The sequence below is a fragment of the Podarcis pityusensis genome (assembly GCF_964106645.2).
Source record: "Podarcis pityusensis genome assembly, chromosome: 7".
In the NCBI taxonomy this organism is placed as follows: domain Eukaryota; kingdom Metazoa; phylum Chordata; class Lepidosauria; order Squamata; family Lacertidae; genus Podarcis; species Podarcis pityusensis.
The window spans coordinates 83,667,684-83,687,944 of NC_138031.1; the positions used below are offsets into that span (position 1 = coordinate 83,667,684).

Sequence of the window (20,261 nt, forward strand, 5' to 3'; positions counted from 1 at the left end):
TGCTCCCTGTGAGAAGGCAATGTTAGAAATGCAACTTCCTGCAATTTCCAGATAAGCAAGGACTGTGTGAATTTCTGAGAAAGCACTCAGGCTGGTGAAAATGCTGAAAAATACTGCATTGACTGTTGCAGTTGTGCAACAATTATTAAATGAGCAATTAAAGGAAATAAGAGTGAAGCTGCATAAAATGTTAAATGTTAATTGGGCAACACTGTGGTTGGATATATTATATATATATAGCCTTTGGAAAAAATACTGCTGGAGATTTGCCAGACCAGGAGAATGGAATGATATAGTTGAAGGCAAGAGATGATGAAAGTGAGAGGACCTCCACACAGGTGCCTGGAGGAATGAAACAGTCAAGCTATGATGTTGGAGGAGGGGAAGCGGTCCATAGATGGAGAGACTAAGAAATATCCTGAGCTGGCAGAGATGAGCTGAGAACGAAAGGATTCTGCATACAATTTGGAATAAATCTCGAGGGGAAAGCTACTTACTCTTGTAACATGTTTGGGAAAAGAATGGAAAAGGAGGAAATGGAAACTCTCTCTCTCTCTCTCTCTATATATATATATTAAAGGACTGAAAACAGTGGCCATCAGGAAATGGGACTGGAAGATATGGATTCGGATGTGAATTAATGATTATACAATAAGTAAATAGCTATCTATTATTGTCTTAACAAATAACCAGAGTGAATAAACCCTTGAGGAATAAAAAACAAGGACTGAATGTTTCTTAATATTGGAGATCCAGTTGTGATGCCGGACTGGAGGAAGACTACTGCTGACTTTTATATATAATAGCATAATAACAATCGGGGAACCTCTTTTGGACTTCTTATCTGGAAGGAAAAATGAATGAACTTGAGATGTCCAGACTGAAGGCTGGGAAAAGTCACTTAGCAGAGGGAGGAACAGCTGGATACTACTCTGGAGTAAATATTTGACTGTTTTGAAGAACTCTTGTATATATAACTGGCAAATGGGTAGTTGGAAGTCCCTTTTCCTTTTCTTCAGGAAGAAGTGCCGCCACTGGAATTCAGTTGCTACTGTAGTGGCATTGCTCCAAACCATGCTGATCTGGGCTCAGGCCAGCATAACATACCCCAGCTTTGACCCTAACCATATTCTGTGCCGGAACTGTACATATGAAGCTAACTATGGAAAGAGAGGTAGTTCCCAAATGCTTTAACAAGATTTTTGCACCCATATAGTCTCTCAGAGATCCAGATAACGGTCTCAACCGTAAGCCAACATTCACTTTTGCTTCTAATATTTATTTGCCCTCAGTAATCCTTGCCCCAACATGCCTTCTGCCTTGCAGGTATGAAGAAAATACAAAGAACTGCCTGGCAAATGCGGGCTGTTATGTTATGTGCAGTGAGAACAAACAGTCCCCATCGTCTACGGCCAGGAAGGAGAGCAAATCCAAAGTTTTGTTTCGGATTACATTAACAACTGTAATTGATAAAAAAATAAATAAATGTAACTCCTAAACTATTGACTGGAATGAGGCAACATGAACCAATTTTAAAACAACTTCACTTGACTACCTGTTTGTTTCTATGCCCAATGCAAGGTGCTCCTTTTAATCCTTAGGATCCTAATTTTAATTTAGGCATGCATTTTAGATGGTATTTACTAACTAACTAACTACCTGGCCCTTCACCTAGGCAGTTTCCATAAAAAACAATTTGCCTAGCACCAGTGGTTTGTATGTATAAAGGGGAATATTTGTTTTTCTATAAATGGTTTTGGAAATTGGTTTGCAGCGCGATCTTATCCATGTCTGCTCAGAAATAAGTACTACTGAAATCAATAGGGCTTACTCCCAGGTAAGCCGAGATAGGACCACAGCATTAGTAGTTATGACACATAAATTATGTGCATTTATTATACTCATCAAAAAAACAGTCTGAAACCAGAGGAAGGCCACCAATATCATGAAGCAAACTGGATGGCCTGTAAGCAGTTTGTGGAGTTGTGGTTTTGCAAAGTAGATGCCAAATGTCTGATGATGGGAATAAGTATTGAAATGCTAACTTCACTCAAGAATAAGTTACTCTTTGGACATGTTCTACAAAGTATTTTGAAAGATTTGTGCAAGAATAGGGGCTAACATATTTCCCCACTATTGATAAAAAGAATTTGGATTTGCTACTAATCATGGAAATAAATTGCAAAATGATCATTCAATGAAGAGAAACCGAGAAGAACGAATTTTCCCCTTTATTGGATCCATTTAATCATACAAATCATCACTATTCATAATATAATACATTCACAATTTATACATAATGCTGTAAATGTGCAGAGTTAAAATAGTATAAATTAATAATAGTTCAATAATATATCAATCTGTTTTCAGGTATTAGCAATATTTGCTTCAAGCATTCAAGGCAGACAGGTCGATCTTAACTAGCAGCAAATATACAATGTATGTTAGTCTTACTCCTTAGCCAGGTGTACATTGGTGGGTTTTGCTCCAATGGGGATGCCATGTTTATGCAGAGTCCGAATTAAAATCTCACGCATTTCGTTATTGTAGGAGTCAAAGTCAAATACATTTCTGACAACGTTGGCAAGCCCTTCTGTTGGAAATTTCTACAGAGAGGGAGAAGAGCACAAGATTAATGAGCTCCCCATGGACCGAGATGCAAGGTTTCACAGGTTCTGAGATGCACAAATGGAGTTCTAGGTAAGCAGGAACATCTCCACTCACTAAGATTCTTTGATAGGGATGCACATTGCAAGGCTGTTTCATACGCTGAAGTGAAGGCCCATTGCTGGCATCTGTCTGTCTCGAGAGACAATGGGAATGACCGTCTGGGGGTGAAGTCAAACTGCATTAACAGCACTGAAGGGACATCTCTAGGCATAGGCCTGGGTGGTGTGTATGGAGGTTCTGGGCTGCCCAGATGACAAGGCCCCCCTCTCAGCCTCACTGATGTGGTCCAAAAGAAAGCAGAGCAGTGTGTTTGGCACTCGTGGCCACAGGAGAAAGCAGCCGGCAAGCACCTTCCCATTACCAAGACAGCTCTGTTGAAAGCCGCCCGCCCTCCAGCTATGTGACTATCACATCCCCTCTAGGTAGGCTCCCTGACTTGCTATAGACTTCGGTTGGTCGCCTCAGGACCTGGTAGGAATTTTTTCCAATTGGTAATTGGCATATACAGCCAGTTGGTTTTTCGCCTACCTCGTAGCAACTCGCCACAATTCCTCAGTATTGGCGGTTAGGCATTGGCAAGGGAGGGTTAAGTGGATGAGAGGGGGGAGGGAAGCGCCATCGCCTCCCCCACAAAAAAGGGTAGTCCGATAAAGGGCTCGGGGGGGGGGGGCGTTGCTCTGTCCGAAGCCTATGGAGGTATGGGTCCAAGGCACGCCCCCAAGCGGTGACTCCGGGGGAGTTCCTAGTTGACGTGCCTCAGCAGGGCTCCCCCTACTGGTGGTTAACCCTTGCCGGTCTTCATGCAATCGGGCTGGAGCCGGCTAGTCGATAGGGCCAATGCCTAAGCCAATACCGCTCATTCCTGTAATCAATAAAGTTGTGGCCTATTTTGCCCATTAACCTTATATTCTGGTGTCCTGTGTCTTTATTTCTTCCTGGGTGGGGGCGGGAAGTCGCCACGCAACCAAGACAGCTCTGTTGAAAGCCGCCCTCCCTCCAGCTACTGACTATCACATCGCCACGGCCAGTGTGAGAAAGCGACAAACCAACAACAAACAACACAAGCAACACAATGACCAGTATGCTAGATAGCACTGCAATTGTTATTGCATAATATACATAATTTAGTACAAGCGGTGAAACTTTTTAGGCGTTCATGGTGCCGAAGTAGTAAGTGAATAACTACATAGGACAGTGATCCCAGATAATCTGACTGTTTCGCTGGAATCTTCTTCAGCACAACCCACAGATTAGAAAAATGCACAAAGTTTTACCTCTTAGCCCACAGGATAGCATCTATTACTTTGTTTCAACTACAGACTTATTATACTTCTACGGACTTTCAAAGATTGACAGAGGTGTGTTCATTTGATTTCAAATATATTAGAGAATTTACAAGTGTACACATTTTGTTTTTGTTGTACTAAATTATGTATATTATGCAATAAGAATTGCAGTGCTATCTAGCATACTGGTCATCATGTTGCTTGTGTTGTTTGTTGTGTTAAGTTTGAAACAGGGGTTTGTTGTTCTGTATTAGTGAGAGAAAGTGGCCCGCCTTCCGCTGTGGAAGCTCAATGATATGCTGAATAACAGAGAACTCCTTCCCAAGCTTCTTTTTTACCTCAGCCCTCCCAATCCCTATTCCTCTGGGGTCAAGCCTAAGAACATGGGATTATCTCATTTCTAATATTCATAAACTGCTCTGGAAGCCTTTGCCTCGAAAATGGGTAAATAGGTTATATTATTTCATTCTGAACAAGCTACAAAGAACACAGGATAATTTTTCTGAACCTTCTGAGAAGAGTATTTTAGGTTGCAACCCTAACATACTTCACAAGGAAAAAGCCCCATTGATCATAGCTGGCCTGACTTCTGAGTATATATGTAAAGCACTGGTTTTCAACCAGTGTCCTGTGGCACCCAGGGGTGATTTAAGGAACATTCAGGGGTGCCCCTGGGGCATTGTTTCATTAACTTGCTGCCCATATCTTCCTGCATTATCTCTCTCTTTCTCGCTAAGCAAGATTCAGGGGAGCTGGCAGCTTTAACTTGCAGCCCATTATCTTCCTGAAATAAAACAGTGGCAAAAAAAGTGGAGAAACACTCTTGAATGACTGTTTTATCTTCTTAAAATCTCTCCCCCCCCCCAAAAAAAAAAATCCTCCCCAGCTTCAGTAACTAACAGTTCCTTAGTTTTACACAGAGGGCTTGAAAAATGCAAGAAAATAGCAGGGTAGCTTGATGTTGCGTGTGCCCAGATGTGTGTGTGTGTGCTTTGCTGGCATGTGGCATCTGGAGGGATCAGAAGTTGCTTGAGGCTGATAAGATTAGCAACCCCTATTTTATGGGCTTGCTTCCACACAGAAGTGGCATGTCTACAAAGCGAATAAGAATAATATAATAATAATTTTTTATTTGTATCCCGCCCTCCCCAGCCGAGGCCGGGCTCAGAGCGGCTAACATCATAAAAACATAAAACAGACATCAATTAATTAAAATGCATCTTAAAATTAATTCAGACAAGTTAAAATCTGGCCAGGTGACAATTATCAGGTAGGAATTGAGCGTGGTTAATACTTGCCAGGATCAACTGTTTACACTGATCATACAAGGACCTGGGAGCGGGTTGGGGCCCTCCTTCGGGCTTGTTCTATACAAAAGAAAGTCAAACTGCACCCTGCCCAAAGGCCTGGCGGAACAGCTCCGTCTTGCAGGCCCTGCGGAAAGATGTCAAATCCCGCAGGGCCCTGGTCCTTTATATACACAGGAAAGGAGGAATCATCTGGGCACATTTTCTCTTGAGTCAATCAGATTCAGGCCCCTGCTGGACTTGGGTCATCCACGACTAACCTAATTTCACTGCTTTCACTCTGGAACCAGCCACAGCCATTAAAACCACTTAGATGGTCCTACAAACATTTTAGGCTTTACCAATTTCAATCTACTCTTCCGAACGGTTTTTGCAAGTTACATTAGGAAGAACTTCCTGAACTTCCTGACAGTAAGAGCTGTTTGACAGTGGAATTTGCTGCCAAGGAGTGTGGTGGAGTCTCCTTCTTTGGAGGTCTTTAAGCAGAGGCTTGACAACCATATGTCAGGAGTGCTCTGATGGTGTTTCCTGCTTGGCAGGGGGTTGGACTCGATGGCCCTTGTGGTCTCTTCCAACTCTATGATTCTATGATTCTATTCTATGATTCTATGATTCTATGTCAATATTTATCAGTGGGTCTGTTCCAAATCGTGCCAGTAGCAGGAATGTATATACTGTACCTGTAAATGCTTGACTATATTCACTACTTCTCTCGTTGAGTAAGGATAGTTGATAATTCCTTGGTCGGCCAAGCTTCTGAGCTCTCCAAAAGCAGCCACCAGTTTCTGCAGGACTGGCTCAGGAACCGCGGGCCCGTATTGTCGAAGCATTGCAAGTTCAGAGCTTGGTTTGGGGTTATCAATTGCATGGCAGCTAAAAATATCTCCTGGAATAAACAAGCAAGGAATGGAGAGTTGTGGAAAGGTTGTAGCATATAGTAATGGAAACCCTGAAGCTATGCAAACGCCACAAAGCCAGGTGTTGTTGACACGGTTGCATTCCTGGACTGGAGGCGGAAGTCTCCACTGAACCTTCAACCATGTTGCCCCTTGTGCTATTCAAAGGGGTCTTTATGGCAAACGGTCCCTCTAGATACCTATTGCCCAGCTTCAACGCATCTTCGCGTATGGAAGTTCGCCAGCTGCTGAGTGCTCTCCTCAGTGGGGACCATAATCATTCAGTCCTCCACTTGAAAGTAGCTCAGGCAGAAAGGCTGGGAACGGATCCTTTGTATGAGATTTCCAAGAGCTAGCACCAGAGTTGATACTATGAGCTTTCAGCAACCTGCTGCCCTCCCAATGAGGTGCCAACTTCCATCAAGCCCATCCAACACTGAGGAAGGTTGGGGTATATGGACCCACAACAGTCACGGAATGCCAGTATTTGGACCCCTTCCTCTCGTCCCAAATTACCTTATAACAATCCCAGAAACATAGTTCTTCTTGCTAACATTCTGAAAAAGTATGTGCTGCTATGTGCTTAGCCAAATACTTTAAAATTCAAGATCCCTTATTTTATGCAGCCACTTTCCCCAAAGAGTCCATGTGTAATACTCTTCCAAGTTTCAGATGAGAAAATGACTGACACAGCCTCCTATCTGAAAGGCTGAACAGATTTCTTAAAAAACAGCCTGTTTCCTGTGTATCTTTTCTATCAGGACGACGAGTAAAGCAAAGCTTATATTTTCCATACTGAAGTCTGTAGAAAACACAGTTGTTGGTTTATTAAGCACTGCACTTACCTAGTGTTCCAAAAAAGTCATTGCCCAAAAACGGAAATCCAGGTCTGTTTGCTAGAACGATCATTCTGAAATCTGGATGAATTACCACCACATTTTCTCTTCCACTCACACTAGCAGAGTCTAGAAAATACATATAATTGAATTAATATTTTCAACTTTACAAGGCACGGTTCAAGTAACAAAATTCATGCCCACTGAAAGGTTTTAAATAATCAATATATATGAAATGATCTGCTTAACTCTACAGTGAATATAACCCATTATCATTAAAATTTTGCAATAGAATACCCCAAAAGTACAAAAAGTATAAAATTATGCATTTTGTTACAAATACATTTATATACATATTTAAATATGGATTTTCATACAGATTTTTTAAAAAATACTTGGTGATTAGTGAATGACCACATGAAAAATTCATATGAACCATTAGCATTTTGATTCATCTATCCCTACATTTCCCTTGAACAATGTGTTACATTTCACAATTATTTAAATTTTACTGATTCTACAGCCTTCTCTCCTGCTGCCAAACTATTCCATTCAATTCCAGTCTAGAGAAACTCAACAGTTCAACTCATTCTTCATAAAAAGGTAGAGGATTTCACCTTTTCCAATCCTGCAGGCCCACTCCAAGCAAACTTACAACAAGCTAACTCTCTCTATTAACACTCTGATCTGAAACATTTATTAAACGACAGAACCTAAGGCTTGCCGATCAGAAGGTCGGCAGTTCAAATCCCCACGATGGGGTGAGCTCCCGTTGCTCGGTCCCTGCTCCTGCCAACCTAGAAGTTCAAAAGCATGAAGTGCAAGTAGATAATTAGGTACTGCTCCGGCGGGAAGGTAACCGGCGTTTCCGTGTGCTGCTCTGGTTAGCCAGAAGCGGCTTAGTCATGATGGCCACATGACCCAGCTGTACTCCAGCTCCCTCGGCCAATAAAGCGAGATGAACACCGCAACCCCAGAGTCATCCATGACTAGACCTAACGGTCAGGGGTCCCTTTACCTTTACCTTATGTAATAAAACTAATATCCATTAGCGCAGCACAGTGATCACTACAGTCCAATATAAGCACTTCTTTGTTAGACAGGCGCACCTGGTTATAATTTTTTAGCTAACCAATATGCCAGTGCTCTGAATATAGCAGAGGTTTTCAACCTTTTTGAGTCCGCGGCTCCCTTGACCAACTACATTCTTTTTACAGTTCCCCTGTGGGGCTCAGGAACCCAGTTATGTCACCCCTTGCCTGCAGAGCTGGCAGCCTCTCAACCTTTTTTGAACCACCCCCCCATTGGAACACGCCTGTGGGGCACACACAGTCCCCAAATGGAGACAAACCTCTCCGGGCGTCTTCCTGATGAAGTGCAGCCCGGGACATCCATAAATCTTCAGCCCCGGTGCGCACCAGCGACACATAGCCAAAGATATGTGCACGCTCAATCAGCAGAGTATAGCAGAAACGAAGTGGAGCTTTGGTGTGTGCATTCTAAGTATTTATTAAGCAATATATACAGGACATATGGAAGGGAGAGCTGGACCATAAAGAAGGCTGATCGCCGAAGAATTGATGCTTTCGAATTATGGTGCTGGAGGAGACTCTTGAGAGTCCCATGGATTGCAAGAAGATCAAACCTCTCCATTCTGAAGGAAATCAGCTCTGAGTGCTCACTGGAAGGGCAGATCCTGAAGCTGAGGCTCCAATACTTTGGCCACCTCATGAGAAGAGAAGACTCCCTGGAAAAGACCCTGATGTTGGGAAAGATGGAGGGCACAAGGAGAAGGGGACGACAGAGGACGAGATGGTTGGATAGTGTCTTTGAAGCTACCAGCATGAGTTTGACTAAACTGCGGGAGGCAGTGGAAGACAGAAGTGCCTGGCGTGCTCTGGTCCATGGGGTCACAAAGAGTCGGACACGACTAAATGACTAAATAACAACAACATATACAGGACAAAGCAATCATGGTGTCCTCTCACTTCTTCTTCTTCTTCAAGAGAGAGAAAGTAAGTAAGTAAGTAAGTAAGTACAAAGTACAATACAGCGGAAGAGATAAGGCTGACTTCCGTTCTCATACTTTCCAAGTCTGGAAAGTAAACACAGACATGTGATATGGCAGTCAAACATCCAGCAACGGAGGAGTGAAATGCTGACACCCCCACCCCAAAGAGAGGTGCCTCGCAGAAGCACCATTAGCCGGTGGAGCTTATAGCCAGGGCTGCAGCAACAAACAGCTGTGAAAGCCTTTGGGAGGCAGAGACATGAAAGATGAAGGAGGGAAGGAAAGAGGGACAGAGGCCAGTGTTTGCTAATCTCATATATTTCCATTTTAATTCCCAAGGCATGAGGGGCTGAAAATTAAGAAGGCATGTCTGCTGGACTCCTGCTGGCAGAATGGAAGTGAGGGGCAAAGGGAACACAATCTGTGCTCCTCTTTTTTTTTTAATTTATTTTTAATTTTTAAAAAAACTGGAATGAACTCCAACAGTATTTGGGCTGCATTAATTTATTCCTTGAATAGAGGCATGTTGTGGGACTGGATCCTTTGGATCCATGGATTCCCTAGAATCCCTCCAAATCACCCTGGAAAATCCCCTCTTGAATTTACTGACTTCAGAGCTCTGACCTCAATAGGGCAAATGGCATGGAAGCTGCTGTGGTGGCAGCGAAATGGTAGCTGGGTCTCCTTTTCTGAAGGTGGAGCTGTCTTTCTGCCTCTGATGTGGCACATCCAATGCCTCTTATGGCCCCTGGGACCAAAGATTTGCAGAGCCAAGGTCTTTTTCCCAGAACTATTTAAAATAAACTTGCAAGCTATCCAGCCCAAGACCGCAGCACTGGCTGGTAGTATTAAAAATCTTTGTTTCCTAGGGCAATGCATTCTTATTATATAATTATTCTGATATTCTCAAATATACATTAATAATAAGAGACAGAGAACAAGAACCTAATGTACCGTCTGAGTGTTTGCAACCTAAAAGCTTTATTTTCTTTGGTAAACTATATTTAGATAGTAATTAATGACCAAAAGAAGGCCCAAACATTGGAGAAATGTGCTAGTCATTAATCTGCAACAAATGCAACTGCTGGAATGCTGTGTTCAGGGGTTTACTTACTGGCAACAAGGCGCCTTCCATCAGACAGAATCATTTCTCCACTTTCCACCAAGGTTTTCAAAATGCAGGTGACATTTGTTGGGGCCTTGTCTGCCTCGTCAATAACCAGAATGTGTCCCTTTTTGACAGCTTTCACCTGGAAAATGTTAAACAGCACGCGCATTGGAAAAGAAACTGCACAACTCCGGATGCACTTTGATAAAGATGTAAATTTACTACCTGTGCATTTGTCATAGAGTTCACATTTTGGATATTTAAGAGAATACATTCAATTGATTGTTTTCTCCACTTCTCTTGGCAGAAACCTCTGCCAGACCAAAGGCCATTTCAACTTACTTGTTTTGAGGGCTAGAAAACTTACTTTGAAAAGAAACAGGGCATTCTTAGATTTGTAACAATGTATTTCATCTCAAGATAAGGACTTGGACCCATCAATGAAATTTAGTGAAGAACTCATATACAGTGGTGCCTCGCAAGACGAAATTAATTCGTTCCGCAAGTTTTTTCTTCTTGCGAGTTTTTCGTCTTGCGATGCACGGTTTCCCATAGGAATGCATTGAAAATCAATTAATGCGTTCCTAGGGAAACCGCCTTCAGACCAGGTCCGGGGACAGTCTGTCCCCCGACCTCTTCTGAAGGCTGGGGGGGGGGGGAAACAAGGGCTTTTCTTCCCACTGCCAGCCTTCAGAAGGCTGTTCTGAAGGCTGGGGGTGGGAAGAAAAGCCCTTCTCCCCACCTCCCGCCCCGCAAGCTCCGGGGACAGGAGGGCTTTGCTGCCGACCGCCAGCATTTTAAAAGCCTCTGCAGCGGAGACTTCTCTGCTGTCCCGGGGAGATTTTAAAATGCTGGGGGTCAGCAGCGAACGCTTCGCTCCCGCCCGCCAGCATTTTAAGATCGCCCGGGGCAGCGGAGACTTCTCTGCTGTCCCGGGGAGATTTTAAAATGCTGGGGGTCGGCAGCGAATGCTTCGCTCCCGCCTGCCAGCATTTTAAGATCGCCCGGGGCAGCGGAGACTTCTCTGCTGTCCCGGGGAGATTTTAAAATGCTGGGGGTCGGCAGCGAACGCTTCGCTCCCGCCCGCCAGCATTTTAAGATCGCCCGGGGCAGTGGAGAAGTCTCCGCTGTCCCGGGAAGGCAGGCGGGGGGGAGCAAAGAGGTCCAGGACCTCTTCTGAAGGCCGGCTGTGGGCGAAAGTCTTTGCTCCCGACCGCCAGCAATTTAAAACAGGTCCCCGGAGATTTCCCTATGGGCTTTCGTCTTGCGAAGCAAGCCCATAGGGAAATTCGTCTTGCGAAGCGCCTCCAAAACAGAAAACCCTTTCGTCTTGCGGGTTTTCTGTCTTGCGAGGCATTCGTCTTGCGGGGCACCACTGTATTCAAATGCACAAATGTGGACTTACTAGTGGAGAATCCTCATAGACAATATGACCATCTTTAACCGAAGGCTGAAGTGTAAGACTCTGCACGGTCGTGTCTCTAAGATAGCAAAACATGCACAAGTCAAAAAGGGAATTAATTTATTCTTATTTCAAAGTATCTGACTCCATTTTACACTTAGAAACCACCTTAGAAAGGGCACTGAGCTTTAAGGAAAAATGCTTTCATCACAAAACTGGTGTTGAAAAGGGAACCGAAGTTAGTCTTCTCAGGGAAGTTATACTCTGTTTCACCACCTCAAGATGATTTTTCAGTTAGCAGTCCCTTGTTTTAATGAGTAGAAGAGACCATGCCATTCAGCATTATTTAACCTTTGAAAGCTTTAATCCCTTTCCATTCAGAATCTTTCCACTCCAATGCGTTGTTTAGAACACACTAGTTTCAATTTTGCAAAGTTGCCCCCTCTCCCCTGGTGTTCTCCATACACAATAAACCTAGAGAAACAATTTTGCTTGTCCATGCATGTTTTTTATGCCTGGGTTGCCAAGATGCCACAAAGGGCTTCAGGGACGCCTGCTTTAACTCTGGACAAACCCCAAATCCCTCCAAGGCAACCTGTCTCAGCTTGGAATTCATCTAATGTACCCTCCTGTTCAACATAGAATCAGAGAATTGTAGAGTTGGAAGGTCCAACCCCCCTGGAAGGCAGGAATCTTTCATGGGAGAACGCGACTCCTCCTCTTCCCACCCACTGGATTGAATAACTCTAAAGAGAGCAAAAGAGCAGGACTTTCAGCCATTTTGCATTTGGTTTTTGGTTTTACAGCATGGGCTGCAAAATGGCTGCTTCTGCAGCTTTCCTGAACGGAAGGGTCAAAAGTTCAAAATAATGTTCAAGGGGATGTTTTGCTGAGGAAATTCTGCACAGGATGTTAAAAGGTTTAGATCAGGAACGTGGCAATTAGGGGAAAGAAAAACTTAACAAACAGAAACTTACTCTCCTTTGGTGATTGGCTAAAAAGGTTGAAAAGGGGAGTGAAAATATTGTTTAGGAGTTGAGAAGAGATAATTGCTGGACCTGATGAGCTGAAATGGCTGAATTGAAGAGGAAGGAAACAGGAGAGGATCATGAAGAGACTCAGAAGCTAAACTGAGGGATACAAGTTGATAAGCATTGCTTCACCGAGGGAAACATACCAGAGCACATAGATCTGGGTGCATTCGTCTCTATTAGCTATTCATTCTTACGGGTGACTGCTCAAACTATTCAACTCACCTTTTCCTAAAATTATGTCCTAAAAATGGTTTAATTTGTTGTCTTGTTAGAACTTTAAATGCAGCACATTTCCTGTGACCTTGCTATTCACTCCAAATCTAAATTGCTATATCACTCTATCCAGTATTGGAAGTAGGTTGGGCCAGCTAAAGGGATATTTACTGGAAGCATCTGTAATATTTCACCAGCCATGTGTCTGAAAAATCCAGTATAATTTATAGCAAAGCCCAACAATTGAGATAATAAAAATTATATACCAAGTGTACAAAAAAAGCATCAAAGCTGTTTACAAGAACAAAACAGTAAAATGATCAGTAAAAATAATAATAATAATAATAAATTTTATTTATATCCCGCCCTCCCCAGCCAAAGCCGGGCTCAGGGCGGCTAACAACAATAAAACAGTATAAAAGTATAGCATAAACAACACTCTAAAATCATTCATTATAAAATTAATTAATTCAGGCCACTGGCAACTATTGGGCCAGAGCTCCGCGAAGATTGCCGAGGGAGGGAGTCAGGCTGTGCCCTGGCCAAAGGCCTGGTGGAAGAGCTCTGTCTTGCAGGCCCTGCGGAAAGATGTCAAATCCTGCAGGGCCCTGGTCTCTTGTGACAGAGCGTTCCACCAAATCGGAGCCACAGCCGAAAAAGCCCTGGCTCTAGTTGAGGCCAGCCTAACTTCTCTGTGGCCTGGGACCTTCAAGATGTTTTTATTTGAAGACCGTAAGTTTCTCTGTGGGGCATACCAGGAGAGGCGGTCCCGTAGGTACGAGGGTCCTAGGCCGTATAGGGCTTTAAAGGTTAAAACCAGCACCTTAAACCTGATCCTGTACTCCACCGGGAGCCAGTGCAGCTGGTGTAGCACCGGGTGAATGTGATCTCGCAGCGAAGACCCCGTAAGGAGTCTCGCTGCAGCATTCTGCACCCGCTGGAGTTTCTGGGTCAGTCTCAAGGGCAGCCCCACGTAGAGCGAGTTACAATAATCCAGTCTGGAGGTGACCGTCGCGTGGATCACAGTGGCTAGGTCAGGGCGAGAGAGGTAAGGAGCCAACTGCTTAGCTTGGCGGAGATGGAAAAATGCCGCCTTTGTTATAGCTGCAATCTGCGCCTCCATGGAAAGGGAGGTGTCGAAGATTACACCCAAACTCTTAACGGATGGTGCTGGCACTAATTGCGCCCCCGCAAGAGATGGGAGTTGCCCCCCCAATCCCATATCGCCCCGTCCCAGCCACAGGACCTCTGTCTTCGAAGGATTTAGCTTCAACCGGCTCCCATGTAACCATCCAGCCACAGCTTCCAAACATCTGGTCAGTGTGTCTGGGGCCGAGTCAGGATGGCCATCCATCAACAGATAGAGTTGGGTGTCATCGGCATACTGATGGCAACCCAGCCCAAAACTCCGAACAAGCTGGGCGAGGGGGCGCATAAAGATGTTGAAAAGCATCGGGGAGAGTATCGCACCCTGAGGTACTCCACACACCAAGGAGTGGCGTGATGACAATTCCCCCCCAAGCGCCACCCTCTGTCCCCGACCGGAGAGAAACGAGCGCAGCCATTGAAGGGCTGTGCCCTGGATCCCCACGTCGGCAAGGCGGTGGTCCAGAAGTTCGTGATCGACCATGTCGAAAGCTGCTGACAGATCTAGAAGAATCAGCAGCCCCGACCCGCCTCGATCCAGCTGTCTACGAAGATCATCTGTTAGGGCGACCAGAGCCGTCTCGGTCCCATGACCAGCGCGGAAGCCGGACTGGAATGGATCCAGAGCCGATGTTTCATCCAGAAACCCACCAAGCTGTTCAGCAACCGCTCTCTCAATCACCTTACCCAGGAACGGAAGATTCGAAACTGGGCGGTAATTGGATAGATCTAAAGGATCTAATGATGTTTTCTTTAAGAGCGGGCGCACCACCGCCTCCTTCAGTTCCCCTGGGAATGTCCCCGTGCCAAGGGACAAATTGATGATATCCCCCAGGAGGGCCCGCACCTCGTCTGGACACGCTCTAATCAGCCAAGACGGGCACGGGTCGAGAGGACAGGTGGTGGGCTTTCCAGCTCGGAGGAGTCTGTCCACATCGGCTGGGGATATCCGGTCGAAGTGGTCCAATACTGGACCCGAGGACAGTCGAGGGGCCTCCAGTTCCTTTATTGTATCCAAATTGGCAGGGAGGTCATGGCGGAGCAACAAGACCTTCTCCGCGAAAAAGCTCGCAAATGCCTCACAGCTAAGTGTCAAATTGTTATTTAAATTTGGCTGTCCCTCAAGGGACGTTAAAGACCTGATTATACTAAATAATTGCGCCGGGCGAGAGCTAGCGGATGCAATGGAGGCCGAGAAGTAAGACTTCTTAGCAGCCTTCACCGCCATCTCGTAGGTTTTCATAAAAGCCCTATAAGATGTTCTTGAGGCTCCGTCACGGGCACCCCGCCATACTCGCTCTAGCCGTCTGAGGTCCCGCTTCATTTTCCGGAGCTCCTCGGTAAACCAGGGAGCCCGGTTTCTGCGGGGTCGCAGAGGGCGCTTAGGTGCGATCTCATCGATGGCTGCCAGGAGCTGGGTATTCCAGCCCTCAACAAGCTCAGTCAATGAGTCGCCAGGGGGAGCAAGGTCCCGCAAGGCTTGGCGGAATCTATCAGGGTCCATCAGCCTCTGCGGGCGAGCCCAAATTGGCTTGCCACCTAAGCAGGGTGGGGGCGGAAAGTCAATCCTGGCTTTCAGAGCGTAGTGATCAGACCATGGCACCTTCATCGAAGGAGACATGATCACATCTATACCTACGCCAAAGATCAAATCCAGCGTGTGGCCTGCTTGATGTGTGGGGCCCGAAACAAACTGGGAGAGCCCTAGTGTCGCCATGGAAGACACCAGGTCCAGAGCCTGTGAGGAGGGAGTGGCATCAGCATGGATGTTAAAGTCCCCCAATACCAATAGGTTAGGGAACTCCAAGGCCCAGCCGGCCACCGCCTCCAATAGGCCTGACAGGGTGGCTGCTGGTGCGCTAGGTGGCCGGTACACCAGCCAGACAGCCAAGCTCTCCTCGGAGCCCCACACTAGGCCAACACATTCAATGCCGGGGATCGATGGCGATGGTAGAGCCCTGAAAGGACAATCTTCCCGGATTAATAATGCCACCCCTCCCCCCCGGCCCACAGTCCGCGACTGGTGGAGGACGGAGAAACCCGGGGGCGCCATCTCTCGTAAGGTAACTGTTGCCCCTTCACGCACCCAGGTCTCCGTCACACAAGCCAGGTCGACCCCCTGCGAGATAAAGAAATCTCGCAGGGTGGCGGTTTTATTGCCTATAGACCTGGCATTGCACAGCACCAGTGACGGAGGTGAGTAATCCTTGCTCACCCTACCCTCGTCCCTCGGGATGGGGCGCAGATTGGAAGGGGTACGAGCGTATCCATATCTCGATCCCCTTCGCCTAGAACATCTGCCCCCACCGCCATACCTCCCTCGCCCCTCCACGGTAGCAATCCCAGGCCTCATAGTAGCCTCCATTGATGGCAATTAATGTTATTCTTTCGCAGCCTAAAACAATAAAACCTTAAAACAATAAAAACAAAAAACAAAACAACCCAGAAAGCAATAAAACAATACAAATAAAAACTGCAAAAATTACAAATTCATCAAAATCTAACAAATTCCCAAGCCCACCCAAACATCCATCCCACCCCCATATATAAAAAATCTAAAGGGAAAGGAAATTATTTAAAAAAAAAAAAATGTTAAAAAGAACTCTGCACCCCTACAGGTCCTCCTGGGCAGTAGCAGCATCAGTGGCAACAACCATCCTTGTGAGGCCCCACCCTGGGCCAGATAGTAGGTGGCAGGAGCAGTCCTTGTGAGTCCTGTCAGGCCCTCCCTGGGCCAGGTGGTAAGTGGCAAGAAGGAGCAGGGCCCTCAGGCATTCACACAGGGGAGTCCCCCTGGGCAGCAAGCAGTCCTTGTGAGGCTTCAGGCCCCGCCCCAGGCCAGATGGGAAGTGGCAAGAGCAGGGCCCTCAGGCACTCACCACAGGGGAGTCCCCCTGGGCAGCAGAGCAGTCCTTGTGAGGCTTCAGGCCCCGCCCCAGGCCAGATGGTAAGTGGCAAGAGCAGGGCCCTCAGGCACTCACCACAGGGGAGTCCCCCTGGGCAGCAGAGCAGTCCTTGTGAGGCTTCAGGCCCTGCCCCAGGCCAGATGGGAAGTGGCAAGAGCAGGGCCCTCAGGCACTCACCACAGGGGAGTCCCCCTGGGCAGCAAGCAGTCCTTGTGAGGCTTCAGGCCCCGCCCCAGGCCAGATGGTAAGTGGCAAGAGCAGGGCCCTCAGGCACTCACCACAGGGGAGTCTTCCTGGGCAGCAGAGCAGTCCTTGTGAGGCTTCAGGCCCCGCCCCAGGCCAGATGGGACAGTTAACATCAGTTATTTAAAACATTTAAAAATGATTAAAATCAATGATAAGCTAAAAACAGGTTAAACAGGTGCCTACCTGATTGTGAAGTCATGTAAAATGACTACACAGCCCCTCTTACCTGTGCAGTTGCAAATACTCTCTTGGTCGATTGAGCAGGTGAAGGAATCTGTCAACCACCTTATTTTTCCCCACACCCTGCAGAAAGGAAAACCATTCCACTCCTTAACGGCAAATTAATGCAACAGGATTAAATATTCTTTACAACCAAGGAAAACCAAACCCCAACCATGGAAAAATGATTAACAAAAAGCAGTGCTCGTACTGTATGTAGAAACAACATTTTTTTTAGGCCTAGTTTGCACAACACAGTCAATAATGGCTTCCTGGGACTGTGGGAACATGCTGACTTCCGGAGAGGAGATCCTTCCCAGCGCCTGCAGTAGCTAACTCAAGGTTTGGCTTTGCATGTCAGCTGAAGCTGGGCTTATAGTAGTTAAGGACTTCCCTTGCAAACAACGAGCTGTAGGTTTGTCCTCAGCTACCATTCATGATGAAGGAGGAGAGCCCAGCCATGAGCCTGGGTTCAGATAAGTAGACTAAAGGTAAAGATAAAAGTACCCCTAACCATTAGGTCGAGTCGTGGACGACTCTGGGGTTACATGCTCATCTCGCTCTATCGGCCGAGGGAGCCGGCGTTTGTCCGCAGACAGTTTCCAGGTCATGTGGCCAGCATGACTTAGCTGCTTCTGTCGAACCAGAGCAGCGCACGGAAATGCTGTTTACCTTTCCGCCGGAGCGGTACCCATTTATCTACTTGCACTTTGATGCGCTTTCGAACTGCTAGGTTGGCAGGAGCTGAGACTGAACAACAGGAGCTCACCCCGTCGCAAGGATTCGAACCGCCAACCTTCTGATTGGCAAGCCCTAGGTTCTGTGGTTTAGACCACAGCGCTACCCGCCTCCAGACAGGGGCTTTGCTGCCACACTGCAAAGTATTGGCTATCTCTTCCCTGGAGCCACACACTTTTTAACACCGCCTTAGTTTGCTTATTTTTCCAAAGCTCATTCTGAGACCCAAAGCTCATTCTGAGGGTAATATTCAAAATAATTTTACATCTTTGGATGCAAGGTTCCCCCCCCCCCCCATGTACAGTAACAGTGGACTTTTCAGTGTCAGTCATCTGTCAAATTATCCAGGTCAGAGCTTTCAATAAATACTAATTACAGTAAAACAAAAGCACACGCTAGCAAGAAATATTGGGTTGCTCTCACCTGGTTGCCAACCAAGAGAAGGTGTTCGCCAAGCAAAAAGTCTTTTAGCATATCTTCCATCACCATCATATGCTAGAGAGAAATTAAAACTGCTTTATAAAACTTGAAACAACTTAGTAATGGCAAGGCAGCAGGAAGAAGTATTCCAGAGCTCTTGAATGTACATGTGTAATTTTTTGTGGTGTTGGTGATGCACAGTTGCCACACCCATTTAGAGAAGCAATAATATATGTTTTCTTTAATTACACATTAATCTATATTGGTAAGAATTTAAGAACTGGTGTTGATTGGTTCAGCTACAGGTATGTCTAGCTCAGTAATGAATCTATTGAATAATACTAAAACTGATACTGATAGTAATAGAGGCATAATAACAGAGGCTGTCTTTAACGCACAGCAGAAAAATGCAAAATCCACACCTAGGAAGGTGAACTAACACAGCAATGAATGGAAGAAGGAACCTCCCAATAAACTTCCTACGTGGCAAATGGGACTTGAGGTAAGTGAAGAAATCAGGAGTGCCACTTCTTGCTGGAAACAGCCACAGCAACCTTGTTAACAAAATTCTTCGGTGGCGATGTATTTATCTAGAACATTTGAATAACGTTTGCAGTGGTTTTAATCACATTAGATAAGGATGGCGGAGAAATCTGGTCGTAAGTATTTGTTATTAAAATCTTGGCCGAAATTGGTCAGTGAGAGATCAGCACTTACTTGGGTATTTTCATAGAAGAGAACATCGGGCACTTTCATCCTTTCCAAGGGGTTATAAATCGGGATTGTGACTGCCCCAATCTTCAGGGTTCCCGAGTCCACTTCACCTGGAGGTTTCATACAAACCACATATATGCACAACTATATCCATTCAAAGTGCAATGGAAATATTTGATTTTAGCAAAGTCATGGAGGTGGGGAACATAAGATACATTGAGACGTCATTATGAAAGCTTGAGGTATTTTGAAAAGGAGCATCTAGCTAGAGAACATGCTTATCAGGAGAGTTGTGCATTCTAAAACCTGGAAACTATTTAGAAACTAAATACTGTGTAGACATATGATGCCATGACTTGTCTTACATGCTTGTTACTACTTTTAGAAGAAGAAGAGTTTGGATTTGATATCCCGCCTTTCACTCCCTTTAAGGAGTCTCAAAGCGGCTAACATTCTCCTTTCCCTTCCTCCCCCACAACAAACACTCTGTGAGGTGAGTGGGGCTGAGAGACTTCAAAGAAGTGTGACTGGCCCAAGGTCACCCAGCAGCTGCATGTGGAGGAGCGGAGAAGCAAACCCAGTTCACCAGATTACGAGTCTACTGCTCTTAACCACTGCACCACACCACTTTTAGAATTACAACAGATCTTCCAGGTAGCAAGAAAGGGGAAGAGGCCATGTTTTAGGGAAGTGGGAAAAATGCAGCCCCATGCAATGGCTCACCGGTCAATACGTTTTTTGGGGGGTGGGGGAAGGAAATGCGGTTCTGAGAAGAAAAAAGTGGTTCTGAGATGTGCATTTGAGGAGTTTAGAGATCCGAATTGGAGGCCTGCTCTCAGCAGTGAGCTGTTCACTGTGCTTTGCCACTATTCTGGTTAGCCTGGCTGCACTTGGATACTTTCCACTTAGCTTTTGCGTTTCCCTTTGCTTAGAGAAATGGCTGCCATAGCAAACCCTCAGAGTACAAGGGTACAAGTATGCAAATGGCATTCTAGGAGGTAGTGAGATTGAAACACCGAATCATGGCCTGTTTATCCTAAAGTTCACTTTAACAGAAGAAGCAGGGGGTGGAGGGAGGGAGGGAGGGGGAGAGAGAGGGAGAGAGAGAG

At 45.8% G+C, this 20,261-nt stretch overlaps 1 protein-coding gene across 4 annotated transcripts in view; it reads right to left on the reverse strand.

Annotated features, from left to right (window-relative positions):
• Positions 1-20,261, reverse strand: part of VWA8 (von Willebrand factor A domain containing 8) — a 93,480-nt gene that overhangs the window by 36,832 nt on the left and 36,387 nt on the right. For all 4 annotated transcript variants that reach the window (XM_081014592.1, XM_081014593.1, XM_081014591.1 and 1 more), the window contains exons 19-26: positions 19,156-19,262; positions 18,442-18,513; positions 17,288-17,364; positions 11,520-11,595; positions 10,121-10,256; positions 7,005-7,124; positions 5,944-6,149; positions 2,455-2,606 (exon numbers count right to left, since the gene is read on the reverse strand). In XM_081014592.1, the coding sequence (XP_080870718.1) occupies positions 2,455-2,606; positions 5,944-6,149; positions 7,005-7,124; positions 10,121-10,256; positions 11,520-11,595; positions 17,288-17,364; positions 18,442-18,513; positions 19,156-19,262 (946 nt within the window). The remainder of the gene's footprint in view (positions 1-2,454; positions 2,607-5,943; positions 6,150-7,004; positions 7,125-10,120; positions 10,257-11,519; positions 11,596-17,287; positions 17,365-18,441; positions 18,514-19,155; positions 19,263-20,261) is intronic.